Raw genomic sequence first — 14,429 nt, 5'->3', positions numbered from 1 at the left:
CTTAGCACCTAAAGAGTCCTGAGCCACAGCGTTTTCTTACTGTTCTTCAGTTAAAACTAGGAGTAAAAAGTCAAACCATCTTTTACTTTTGTGGTTTTTGCTGTGATTTCCTCAATCAAAATATCTCGCTTCAAAGCACACTTTGCATGGGAACACATCATATCATCCTGATTGCATCAAGTGCTTGAATTCTTGGAGGAAAATCATGTAATTGCTGAGTACTCAGTCTGACAGGGTTGCAAGTGTGAAAGTAAAAAAGATAGATAGAAAAGTTGTATTGCTGCCTTTTTTCATAGGTGTAACTGGTGGAGATAAGGACCTGATAAGCATGGGTATTTTCATCTGCCTTTGTTTTCACATCAAAAGAAACAGTGATGTGTGACTTTAGATCATGAATATAGGTATCAGGAGCGAGAGAGACTGTGCGATCAAGGAAGACAGCATTTGACTTCTCTGCAACTTACACTCTCCCAGCACGTGGCCGAACAATTTTGTATTCATCTTTGATGATTGCTACAAATGCAGATCGTGAAGGGAAAGAACTGGCCTATGGAATGAATGTATATATTGACAGACGCTGGGGAAAAAATCTGTGCTGTTTATGCATACATTTGTAGTCCATTATTCTTCTCTGTCTGTCCTGTTTTGGCTACAGTTTGTATTTGGGAGGCTTGGGGGAAAAGGGTTTCACCTCTTTCTTTTGAAGAGATGAAAGGAACTAGAAGAAAAGTTCTGTGGGTATCAGTTCTTGATGACAGACTGCCAACAAAAAATGTTGTACCAGTGCTTCTCTCACCATCCTCTCTAGCTCTGTACTTGCAATGTGTAGACCAAGAGCTTGGGTTTCCCCGTTTGCAATACAGTTTTGGAAGCAAGCAAGTGCAGCTAATGCTAAAAGCCTTTAATCTTGCATGCTTGAGCATTTATGCAGCCATCATGTCTGTATGAGCAATACATCCTGAAATCTCTCCACCTGACTGTGTAAACGTCTTCATTATTTCCTCTTAACTAGTCTTCCATTACACCTTCCTTTTTTCACTTTTAGATGCATTCATGCAAGAGATTTAACTGTTTTCTAAAGCAACATTAAACAAATGAAACTACCTCATATAGTTCAGACAGTTAAGGGGATTGAGAGCAAATATAATTATTAGTATATTGAAGATATTAACTTAGATTAAAAGTTCAATAGTAATAAACATTGAGATATTGGCTAAAAAAGTGTCAGCAGGAATGAAGGGTGGATAATGGTATCCAAGACTTTAGATCATTTTAAAACTAGATCCGAAGACTCATGGCGTGATTCCAACCCAGCTAAGGACTGAAAGAGTTATGTAAGAGACTGGTGGAAAGTGAATAAAGACATTTGTATACGTGGTCTAAAATACCGCTATGCAAGCCACGTCACTTCAGTACATCGAACCATAGTCAGTTCCTTCCACTGGCACATTTTGTGTCTTTTGTTTAACATGTGAGATACACCAAAATCCTAGATACTGCAAACTCTATGGAAAGAGAAGGGAAGTGCTGTAGATATTTTGTATTTTACCATCCTATATCCTGAATATTGATAAAAAAATCAAATCCCCGCTTTAAGTTTTGCGGTTTCTATGAAGAAGCCGTCACAGAGAACATATACCAAAACTAAAACCCAAAAGTGTTTCTGTTCAGCAGTCTTTCAGGAAGCACTCACACTTTCTTCAAAACAGAGCTTTTGTTCCCGCTGTCTTTTTTTGACTCTGTGAGCATATAGAAAAAATTGCTGATCTCCATTTTGTGTAGAGTACTACTTTATTAAGCAGGCTGTGCTGATAGGCTGGAATCCAATTTTCACTTACCTGGGAATGTAGTGGAAATGGAGGGGATTTTTCATCAGTGGTTTCTATGCTCAGATAAGTTATTTTGGTGTCTTTGTCACTGTTTTCTACTGTCATTTAAGAATATCGTATTTAAGGACCTACTGTATGTGCAGTTTGGTAATTTCCTTTTTATTTAATTTCTTTCACTTCAGGTAACTCTTGGAGTAATCCAGTAGAAGTGACAGCACTTTATTCATTCGAAGGCCAACAGCCAGGTGACTTGACTTTCAAAGCTGGAGACAAAATCACAGTCACAACCAAAACAGACTCCCAGTTTGATTGGTGGGAAGGAAGAATAGGAGGACAGACCGGCATCTTTCCAGCCAATTACGTTGCCATAAGTAACAGCTAAATTTGTATAGAAGAAAATGTTGAAGCAGTAATATATTTACACTGAAAAATATATTTTAACTTTTCAGATTTTATTAAAATGAGATTCTTGATCAAGACTATTCTAACACAAAATTGAAACGCATTAAATGACCTTAACTTTCTTCTGAACTTGTTTCTTAAATAAACAGTAGGTGTTAGTCAGTTTATGATGAAGTTTTATTTTCGAGCAAGTTGCCATATAAAAACTACTCCAGTTTGTGTCTAGTTTCAATTCTGTGTTGCTATATGGATTTATTTTTTACATGAGGGAAAAATTACAACTTAAAACTAGACATGCTGAAAAAATACTGATTTCTATTAAATTATAATTTATGGTCTCTTTCTATAATAAATGGTCTCGAATTTGCTTCAAACCATCTCAGAGTTGGAGTTCTTTTACTAAACACAGATATTTTTTCACAGGTATGGCAGAAGAAATTACCTTTATACTTGATTTTACAAATCATTTTAGGCATTGCAGTTTTTCTTAGTAACTACTTTAAGTCAACTCCCCCATGTTTGTCCTTGTTAGGCATGCAAAGACCTTTTTTTAAACAACTCTGTAACAGTTAAGCAGTTCAGCTTCTCTGATAGCTTGTCTTCTAATGCCCTCATCTTTGAAGAATTTCAGCACTTCTGAAAGTTTGTTTAATAAAATGCATGAATAGTCCCTCCCTATAATATAGGAAAATATATAGGCTTATGATGTCCCTTGATTCCTGCAGGAACTTGTCCACAGTTGGAAAGTAAGACAGAGAAATTTCTGCCTGGTTTGCAAGTGAGCTTGTACAACTCTTCCTGCTTCTTCCCATTTAAAATATTGTAATGTTTAATCTTTAAGGAAAGAGCAACATAGAGTAAATTACAGAGTAAATAACAGTAAATTATTAATGGTAAGGTAGGGAAGATATTTCTGTAGGATATATGTAGTAGTAATGTATAGCACTGTCATTCTCAGATTTCAACTTAATTTTTTGTATTTTTGTAAATCACCTTCATTTTACAGATGCAGATATGGCTTGATGTGACAAATCAGAGCAGAGGTGAGAATGAGACTTGGAGTTTTTGAGAACCAGTTTAGTTTCCTTCTTGTTGCTGGATATTCTGAACTGGGAGTTAATGACAAGATGATATTTATGCTTTTTCAGCTTTTTCCCACTTGAACGTGTATTTTGTTAAGTCCTTGTTTCTTCTAGCCATGCCATGAGTATCAGATGGAAAATTAGTATGTGTGGTCTTTTCAGCAACCAAGTTGCCATTACGATCTACTAATCTATCAGGTGCTGTTTAGCTTTAAGTTACCCCATCTGAATGGCAAGGTTAAGCCTACTATAGAGGAAAACTTACCATCACTGGAAAATCATTCCATTCCACTCATTGGCAAAAGTTTCTGGGTTTCTTTCAGACTGGGCCACAGTTTTTTGATGAACAAACTCAAAATGAGACAGAAGAGACTGAAAACATAGTCAAATGCATTTACTGCCTTTCAATGAAAATTTTTCATATTCCTTGCCCCGTAGACAAGACAGATGTATGTGATCTGACTTCAGACAGATGCCACCACCAAACGGATCCATATGGCTTGCAGGTATTTTTTTAGAAAGCATTTTCCAACGAGTTGGAAAGAATTATACAACCGTACGTACCTGCAGTGGAAGTGTTACTATATGCCTTTAGAAGGACTGCTGTAGCACCTGCCGATTTGAGATGAGAAAGCAGCGTCTGTGTTTACCTCTCTTTCATAGACTGCATCTATTGCTTATTAAGCAGGAAAATACTAAATCATTCAATATCAAGACTCGGTGAACAGGATTAATAATAATTTCATAGACTCAGAAGCTAGATATACCACATGTTCACAAAGAATCACTCCTGCATTTATTATACCCTGTTGCTGTGCTTTAGTAGTGCTGTACAAGCTGAAGCATCCACTAGCAGAATTCTGCTGTAGTACTTCATTAGTCATTTCTAGAATGCTGGCTGCTTTTGCAGCCAGTGCACTTGCATTTGTGTAGTATTGTTAAAGTTTCTTAACTCATATCGAGTGTCTTCTTCCATGAATCTGTCAGAATTTATGAACTTGCACAATAAAATCTTCTGATTGTTTATGTAAATTCAGTTTCTTGGATTGCCTTAGCTGAGTTCAGGGAAAAATGTGTTCATGATAGTCTGTATACTGCAGGATAGCACTGATTAGTTACTAAATCCAAGCTGCATTTTGAGGGGGAAATATTAAATGGGAAGCATATCTCATACCTGGAATGTTTCTTTCTTCATCTAGATATAATATAGGAAAGAGAAGATTCAGTGGATTGTGCTAATGCAAGAAAATCCATTGGTTGTAAAAAACAAACCTTCTTGAAGTACTGCAGAACTCTACTGCCTGATTCTACATGCCGTTGACACAGTCTGGATCAACCCATGTCAGTGAGCTTAGGCTAATTCCAAAAGTACTTTTACAGTAAAAGGTAGTCTGCGCAATCCAGTAAACTAAGACATCTGTAAGGAACAGGTAGTATATAGCACATTCTCTGCAGTAGATCTAGGAATAAAAACCTAGAGATATAGAGTCACTCAACAGACACTTAAGTTCTGGTAAGACAGGTTTTCCATGAAAGTCCGTGTATCTGTTCCTTTGCTACAGGATGCCTGACCCAGATCCAGAAGAAAGAGAGATATTGAAGAAGATGGTGCCTCTAGCACAAAGTATTAAATGTGTTTGTAGACCAGTTAGGAGGTGCCTGGCATCTGGTTTTTAGTGGGGGATTGGAAGGATAGATATCTGTAGGACCAAATCAGTAAGAATCCTTACTAGAAAAGAAAAATTGAGTTACAGAGCCATGGGATCCCCTCAAGGGGATATTTGATAAAAGCTACAGAGATTATGGGCAAAGTACTTCTGCTGCAGTGTTGAGCAGGTTCAATTCGTCATCTTGCTCTTATAAGCAGTTACCTTCAGCATGTAAAACAACCATTTTTATTGTTGAAGTGTAGTTAATCAGACAATATTAATTTCTCTCTATATAATACAGGTACTTTCCATATTTATTTTGGGACTATATTTTATATATGGTAGCCCAATTCCCTGTCAGTCTTCTAGGCTTTATTTTGAGCAAGGTAATTCCTGAAGGGTAGTAGTTCAGACTGTATGCTCAGTGTTCAACATGATCAGGTAGCTTAATCATAATTCATCTTAACTTTAAATGTTTCACCATCCTAAATAATCAAAGTAGAATTCTTTCTTGCAGGAAATCTTGCGGCTTGCCATGTCATAGGCTTCAAATTTTGAATTTCATGGTGCCCAGAAATAACTTTTTCCTTCGTACCTCTAAGCACTTTTCTCAGGATATGATTACCAATGGGTCACTGGACTGGCAGATCAGTATTGCAAGGTGAGGTGTGCTACAAAGACTCTTCCTTCTGACATGTCTAGCTGGTGTGTATTCACTAACACAGATACACATACTGATGGCAGGTTTGCAAGAAAGTTTTCACCAACTCTGGCCTTTTATAAAATACCAAATTATTTGTCTGGTACAAGCAATTGAATGCATCTTCCCTGCTATATGTGTCTGTTCATCCTTTCAGAAACTGAGATGCTTGCATAAATTTCACAGTTAAAGGACAAAAAGAATGAAAACTTATTTTTTTCGCACCATGAGCATGAGTTTGTGTCTTGCTTGGTTTCTAGTAGACTCAGGTATTCCTCGTAACAGTTTAGGGGACTAAACAATTTTTTTTTTGAGGTAAATACAAGATGATTAAAGCCTTACCAACTATTTCCATTTGTGATAGCTTTCATTGCTTACAGCTGGAGAAAGATAAAGGGAAGAAGTTAGTCTTGTTCCTCTTTTAACAGTTTCCATAGTCTCCCTAAGCTGTATTTCTATGTGCAACCTCCCCCCCATATTTTCAAACCTGAGTTTGAATTAGTTCCTAAGTTCTCTCTATCACCTATAGGAAGGCAGTTCTGGAGCCTTAGACATGTTAAGATGATGTAGCTTCTCCACCAGTCTGAGTTTGTTCAGCGCATGCAAGTATTTCCTCATGAAGCTGATCATTGTCCACTCCACTGTCATCAAGTAAATTCTATTTTTCCACAACAAAAGTTCACCAGAGAATATATCTTGAAGGTAACAAGACTATCTACCAAATCTATCCAGCAAGCACTTAACTCGCGGGAAGATCCTAGCGCATACAATCTCCTAATCAGCTTTTGGATCAAGACTCAGTCTCCTTCCTGTGTTTTGTGTGATTTCAAGTCGTGTGACAGTTTAGTTTCTTTAAATCCAGCCTTTCCAGAGAATAAAACTTCAGAAGACTTCAGATCTGGTTTATATCGGTATTTAGCGAAATTACATTAGGTGACTAAAGGGTCTGTTAGTTTTGCAAGGAGAATCCACTGAAAAAACTGAGGAAAAAAAAAACCCATAATTGTTAAATATGCCAACTTTTACGTAATGTTTGTAATGGTGAAATGATAATAACTGACAGTTCCATGCTTCCAAAATTTTCAATATTCAAAGTATTTAAGCAATCATCTGTCAACAAATTATGTAAATAAGAAAAGTATTCAGCTTTTGGTAATAGGACAGGATGATACATTTTAAAGATTATCTTTAAACCATTAAGATTAGCTTAAAAACCAAAGTATTCATTTTATTCTAATACCAGCCAAAGATCCAAAATGCAGGGGGAAAACTGAAAACAAGGGTTTTTTTCTTTATTACAGCCATTTCATCAGCTAGTTGGTTAGACAGAAACAGAGTGCAACTTATCAACAGATCTTTCATCCATTTTGATTACTGCATCCACTTTAATTAACTATTTGAAATGGTATTTATGCTTTCAGAAATTTCAAAAAGCTTTGTAAACCTTATTCAGTTTATTCCTAACATCTCTTTGACAGCTTACTTAATTTTGTCCATTTATGTTTGTTTGTGATACTTTTAAGTACATGACCAAAACCATAATTGAGTGTGTTCAGATTCTATTCTTTGTAATATCTGTTTTGCAAAAATCTGCTAATTTACTAGTAATTTAATTCATAATTTTAAAAATAACTTTGGTAATAAGTATAACTGCAAAACTTTTGATCTGACATTGTCTTCCATTCTTTTTTTCCTTGCATGACATTCCTGACCAAAAAATATTTCTGTTAGGTGTAGGTGTAAATTTCTGTCGTGGCTAATATCTCTGGTTCTTCACCAACAGGTAAACACGTAACCCCACTCTCCCTTCTCATATCGGGCCAAACATTCCTGTTTATTGAACCTTCCACAAAAACATTTCAGGCTTGTCTTTCCTGATTAACTGCTCGGTTTCACTCTTTCTGTATGTGTGCATACACGTGCACACAAACACACTGGGTGGTTATTTTGGCTCCATGTTTGGATAAGGACCAGCTCAGTCTGACTGAATGTCTTCTTCAGTGATGTTCTGTTCTGGTTGCCTTAATAAATTGGGAGTAGGATGGCAGGCGGAAATTCCTCAGGATTGAGTACTGGCATCTCCTTGAAAAAAGACTGAGTTTCTCCTTTAAAAGCTCAGTAAATTTCTACAGTAGCTCTAATCATGCTTGCACAAATTTTGAAACCAGATTTTTACAAATTGTGTCAAACTACAGTTTTAAATCCATATTGCATATGTTTCTACCAATTCTATACATAACTTATGCCTATGTGATCATAAGGGAGACAAAAATAGTCATTTGCATAGCCTTTGCAGTAAATCTTCTAAAGAATTGTCTAATCTAAAGGGAGCAGAACTTCAGCTATTTATGTTGATTTATTGTGGGTACTTAGATGCACAGAACTTTTGAAATGTGAGACCTTCCTTCTGAGTTACCTAAATATAGACACAGCATCCTACCTATAGGCATCTATTTCTAAAAAACTTGGCCAGAACATTTTGAAATCAAATTAGATTGTATTGAGAATCTAAATTTATCCAACACTTCAGTCTGGAAGTTCATGGGAAACCATTTGTGAGTTTTTAATTGATTCTTGCTCTTAATTGAATTAGAAATACTGCAAAGAAAACCTTTTGGGCTTTCCCCATGCCATAACTAATGTAAGAAAAAAAAATAAAAAGAAATATCTATCTCCATTCTTTGGAAAAAGTTTTAGTTAATTTCACCTAAAATTAAGTGCAAATTGTTCCTTAATGTCAGGAGTGTATGAGCTAATGGATGAGCTAACCGTACTGCTAGATGGATATCCGTGTGTTCTTCTGTAGAATCAAAAAGTTGTTTAGGTTGGAAAAGACTTTTAAGATCATAGGGTCCAACCATTAACCTAGCACTGCCAAGCCCACCGCTAAACCATGTCCCTAAGCACCACATCTACATGTCTTTGAAATACCTTCAGGGATGGTGACTTAATCACCTCCCCACTCCTGCTGGCCACACTATTTCTGATACAGGCCAGGATGCTGTTGGCCTTCCTGGCCACCTGGGCACACTGGTGGATCATGTTCAGCCGGCTGTCAGTCAACACTCCCAGGTCCTTTTCTGCTGGGCAGCTTTCCAGCCACTCATCCCCAAGCCTGTAGCGCTGCATGGGGTTGTGGTGACAAAAGTGCAGGAGCTGGTGCTTGACCTTGTTGAACCTCATACAGCTGGCCTCGGACCATCGATCCAGGCTGTCCAGATCCCTCAGTAGAGCCTTGCTTCCCTTAAGCAGATCAACACTCCTGCTCAATTTAGTGTCGTTTGCAAACTTACTGAGGGTGCACTTGATCTGCTCATCCAGATCATTGATAAAGATGTTAAACAGAGGCTGGCCCCAACACTGAGCCCTGGGGGACACCACTTGTGTGGCTGCCAACTGGATTGAGTTCCATTCACCACAACTCCTTGAGCTTGGCCGTCCAGCCGCTTTTTGCCCAGCGAAGAGCACGCCTGGCCAATCCACGAGCTGACAGTTTCTCTGGGAGAATGCTGCGGGAAACAGTGTCAAAGGCCCTACTGAAGTCTAAATAGGCAACATCCACAGCCTTTCCCTCATCCACTAAGTGGGTCATCTATCTGTGATCCATCCTGTAGTTCTTTACCTACATCTCTTCTTTAACAGTAGAAATATAAATCCCAGGAATTGTAGACTGCAGAGGAATTCTGCTATCTGCATCGCTACAATGAGTCTTTGCATCTGCCTTTATAAAGCTTATAGGTAGTACCAGCTTTGGAATTCTCTTCAACAGTTCTTGAAACTTTCACCTGGCAAAGTTTATGTTCCGTTTAACATTAGGGAAAAGGCAAATACTCCTAGCATGCTTAAGCATGTTTCTAGTCTTCAGCTTGAGAATTTGTTTTATACAAAATCTGTATGAGAGGCAGAGAAAGCAAGCTGGGCAGTGCCTAGGGGAAGTAAACATAGCTGTCTACCACATGGAAGATCTGCCTAGCTGAAGAACCAGGAGCCGCTTGCTTGTTGAACCTGAGGACATTGTCTGTACTGATAATATGACCTCGAAGGTCATTTTAAGTAAATGAAGTGTTTCCATAAACTACTTGAATACAATTACTTCCATTCACAAACGCAATAATCATAGTTAAAGTCATTTCATTGTTTAAGAAATTTTGAAGCAAGGAATTTCCCCTCCTTTTCCACCTGTGTATCCTTCTCCAGTCTTTTAGTATCTATCTGACTTGCTGAATGCTCGAGGAACATGTTTGACAGTGTCCAAGGCGGTTAAACCTAACCTTCCTGTGGCCTCCCTCTAAACATCTGAGTAGTGCTAACTGTACCAAATTGTTAGTTGGAGGGAAAAAAAAAAAAGGAGACTAGTTAACTGGCTTTGACAGCCTAAATTCTCACATCATTCCTGTAAATGAAAGTTGTTGTTCTGTCAAATCAGTTATATAGTCTCACAACAAACATTATTAGAATTCTGAGTTTCTGAACATCCTATTTTCACAATATTTGCAGTGCCTTTTATGCTTTCAGACATTTTAATTTTATTTTCTAAATGCAAATGCTAGTAAAATCCTTTCCTCCAAGGGCTGTAAATCATTTTAGACTCTAATTTTCACACAATTAAATGTGAGTTATGCCTCACAATAAACTTAGATAATGCTGTTGAGGGAAATAAATAAAGCACCTGGATGCGGACGTATTGTCACAGATTGACAGTTCCAGGTGCTTGGGAGACATTTTTGATTACTAAAGTATCAAGTCACTTAAATAGGTGCCATTCTGTAAGATTTTGTCATCTGCAGAAATTTGGGCCAAAATGAACTTTATTAAGCAGAGGTGATGTCTGTTAAAATACTGATTTTAATTTGAGTTACACATTCTGTGGTGGTCATTTTTTGTGGAAACTAGATCTGCCCCATTACCTTTTAAAACCTGTCTCAGGCTATTACTTGCTCTCAGCCTGATATTCCCTTTAGTATGTCTTGTATTTTAATGTTCCCAATTTCCTTCTGTCATATTTGATGTCAAAAATAAGGCCACAGTTAAGCCAGAAATTCAAAACATCAGTCTCTTATTCTAATTGGTTTCTTGTCAGCCATCAGATTTTTACAAATGTGAACCGGGACAAGCTGCTTTAAGATTTTGCAGCCAAAGATTGTATTTGATGTGTTTTGGATCACTTCTTTTGCATATCTGATTTCATGCTTTTCAGTCTAACCCCTTGTTTCCTTCTGGCAATGCTGAAAATACTTGGGCCTGTTCCAGCTGATTTCACATCAGTGGGATTCTTTTGGTAGCTTTGAGGTAGACTTTAAATGTTAAATGGTGCTACATTTACTTAAAATCTACATTACTCTGCTGATTTTATTAGGAGCCAGGCTGCTGCCTAAATTACAGTGTAAGACAGAGATCACTGATGTATTTATACGCCTCTGAAATCAATGCAATCAGTATTTTCTCCATGGCCATCACGCTCTCAAGCAATACATAGTCTTAATGTAGCTTTCCAGTAGCTTACAGTCCTAGCAGAAAGGATACTGAATTGCATCAGTCCATTCTAAGTGTTTTTTTTCCTGTATTACCATCTATGTAATCTTCTGGTCAGTTACCTCTGCCATTTAGAAAGCCATCCCATATAGCTCATGTGTTTGAAGCCAATTACAACTGAAGCTCTGAAGCAGCCCTGACCACCTTTGCAGATTCCTATGCAGGTTGCCAGCATCTTTTCCTATAGATCCTTTGGAGTCTAGTCGTGAATATGGCAGCCAAAGGAAACAGACTTTCTTTTTGAAGATTCCTAATCAAAATTGCTCTTTGGATGGCATTAAAAATAATTTGCTATATAAAAAGTAAAATCCTATAGCTATACCCTTGTTTTGTGTTCTCAAGGTTTGGAATATTACCTTAACTTAGGTTGGAGTATTTCATGAATGTCAAGAATTCTCCTCTTGTCTCAAGACTATTTCTTCTGACACACAGAGCTCCCCTTCTGTAGAGCAGTACTCATTGCTGCGCGGATGATAAATATTAAAAAGCAAAAAACCAAAAATGAAAGCAGAGGGGAAGAATATTCAGCACCAACTAACACATCATCCAAAGAGCATTTTTATTTTTGAAAATACACCTAGATTTGTGCCATCTACTTTCAGGTACCTTTTCAGGTAGGTTTAGGAGTCCTCCCAAGGTGGATAGGCTGCATGAAATGCGTTCTAGAGTGCCTTCTGGAGTCTATTTTAGAGATTAACTTGTTCCTTGAAACTGTCATCCTAATGTCATTTTGTTGGCAATCCTTCAGTATGATCTCTGTATATAAATACTTTATTCTTGCATTTCAGAAATAAGTATGATTTTTTCTCCATGACCTACTAAATTAAGCAAGGAGACACAATTTCAAATCCTATTAACAAAAGTTTCCAAACTGGAATATGAAAAACTATGGATCATTGCCACTGTGAATGAAGAACGGAAAATCTGAGAAAGGGAAAGATATAATTATCAGCAATAGAAGTATTGCTTCTATCATATTTACTTCAGTAATAGGAATTAATAGGGGATTTTAATCTTAGTTGCTAGTTTTGACACACTCAGCTATCTGCTAATTTCATCATTGCCTTTTTTGGTGGCAAGACAAATGCTGGATAAAAATATGTATCTATCTAGCTTCATATTCAGGGAAGTGTTTTAGATTAATAGAACACCCTTCAAGTTATTCTTCTTTTGATCAGTTTAGAAATATTCTTGGCGAAACAAAGAGATGGAAAATAGTGAGCTGAAAACAGAACTTCCTGAACTGCAGAAAATACAGATCTCATGGAAAGTTGTTTCTTAAAACTGTTCAAATCATGTTGCTAAATGGATTATCTTAATCTAGGGCTCTTAATTTAACAATATTAATTGTTGATGATATCTAACAACAGTGTACATACCAATCCTAAGGAACTCAGGTTGCCTGGAATATCTTACGTGTTATAATATCAAAAAATTATATTTATATTCTTCTCCTGGGGGTGATGTCAGAATAAAAAGTCTAAATGTTATTCACTTACATTTTAAAAATACCAGTTTTCTTAAACATGAGGAGTTTTCTGTTAACAACTGGGCTCCAAAATCCAAATGAACAAAATGTTTAACATGAAACTCAGCAGTTCCACGTTAATAGATCCTGGCTGACAGTATGAAACTTGGACGTTATTGATTACAGTTCCAATGAGATGTACTAACTTTAATACAGCGTACAAGCAACATGTGCAGGCAAGCCAGATGCAAAACTGAAACATTATCTAAACAGACTTGATTTCAAATGTTTCAAATGTAAATAACCCACCGGGTGGTCCTTGAGACTGTCAGCAGTCATTATTTTCTGTAGCGTAAACAGCGCTGTCAGCTGGGATTTCTGTCACAAAGATAAAAAGTCATTTTTCGCTAGCAAAGCCCAGGCTGTTGTTTTTAAAGAAAGTTGTGCACCTCTATGATAGATGGAGAGTTCCTTTCTGGATTTTAATGACAGTATTTTATAAGCTGCCATGAAAACCAGAATAGGTGTCTGAACAATGTAGAGTAGGAGATAAGTAAAGGTTAATGGAATTAGCAGAGTAATAAACCTTAAAATTCTAACATGTCTAAATAAATGCATAGTTTCCGTAGATTCACTGTGTTTGTTTTTCAAAGTTTTCTGTAGGTAGCAAAAGCTAGACCAAGAAAAAAGATTATAAACATATAACCTTGGATGAAAAAATCATTGTACGTTTGAGGCTACTGCTTGAACTAAAAATATGAACATGATCACTTTAAGTGATCTGAAGTATTAGTTGATCATAGGGATTTATACCATGGCTTTAAGATTTAGAACCTCTAATCTGATTCAGATATTACAGAAGAGTATTATTACACTGCCTGCCTCTACTTAGTTCAATGGCCGCTGAGCAATGAAAACATTTTAACAAATCTACTGTGGCATCTCTAAGCACAAAAGGAATTATGTAGCACTATCTTCTGTATCACCAGTCACATCTTCATTTTATAGCCAATGAAATCTGCAGGGGCACTGCCATTGGCTTCAGTGGAAATGATTCTGGGCAGTGGAACACATCAAAGTTTATTTCAAAAATTGTTGGAAGACTTTTCCAACTGATTTCCCAGAAGAAAATAAAATTTTCAGGTTCTCCTCAAGAACTTTTTCACATTTCTTCCTGCAAATGGGTCGTCAGGGGTCTATACATCCTTTCTGTAATTGTCCCGTGCGCTGCTTAAAAACTAGAGAACTTCACACTTTACAGAACCACAAAGATGTCTCCTTCCTATGCAGATATTTTCTTTGTGCCTGAAGAACTGAATATAGAGTCTGCCTGCCATGATAGAGTCATCCTTTGCAACCTGTATTTATACTTACTTACATGGGGCAGTGAAAGGTAAGTAAAGTCAACAGAAAGTATTAACAATGTGGTTAATCCCTTCTGATGCCTTGACTCGCAAATATATATTATGTCCCTTAGTAATTTTTGGAATAAGGAAGGCAAAGGGAATTCGTCTTCTGGAGTGCCACCTGAAATCTGAAACTCTAAGGAAGCAACGTACATTTTAATGTAATAAATAAAAATGGTGGAAAGCTTTTGAAAATTGTCAGGGCTCCACGGTGGGTCTGCACTCTCATCCTTTTGTAGCCAGGAATATCATCACAGTTGTTTTAATCTTAAAGTGAATCCCACAATTGCCCTTCCTCGCTTCCAGATGGCATGACAAGATAAACTCAGCTGTATTGGACACCGCAAAAAGTGTCCCTTCA

The 14,429-nt window shown here is 37.1% G+C and overlaps 1 protein-coding gene across 1 annotated transcript in view; it reads left to right on the top strand.

Annotated features, from left to right (window-relative positions):
- Nucleotides 1–2,211, top strand: part of SH3YL1 (SH3 and SYLF domain containing 1) — a 52,188-nt gene extending 49,977 nt beyond the window's left edge. The window contains exon 10 of the mRNA XM_086460472.1: nucleotides 2,012–2,211. Within this exon, the coding sequence (XP_086316598.1) occupies nucleotides 2,012–2,211 (200 nt within the window). The remainder of the gene's footprint in view (nucleotides 1–2,011) is intronic.
- The last annotated feature ends 12,218 nt before the right edge of the window (nucleotides 2,212–14,429 follow it).

Source organism: Leptosomus discolor, chromosome 2 (genome assembly GCF_034619465.1).
Source record: "Leptosomus discolor isolate bLepDis1 chromosome 2, bLepDis1.hap2, whole genome shotgun sequence".
NCBI lineage: Eukaryota > Metazoa > Chordata > Aves > Leptosomiformes > Leptosomidae > Leptosomus > Leptosomus discolor.
The sequence above is the reverse complement of the archived record's forward strand: the minus strand, read 5'-3'. Positions and strand labels throughout refer to the sequence as shown.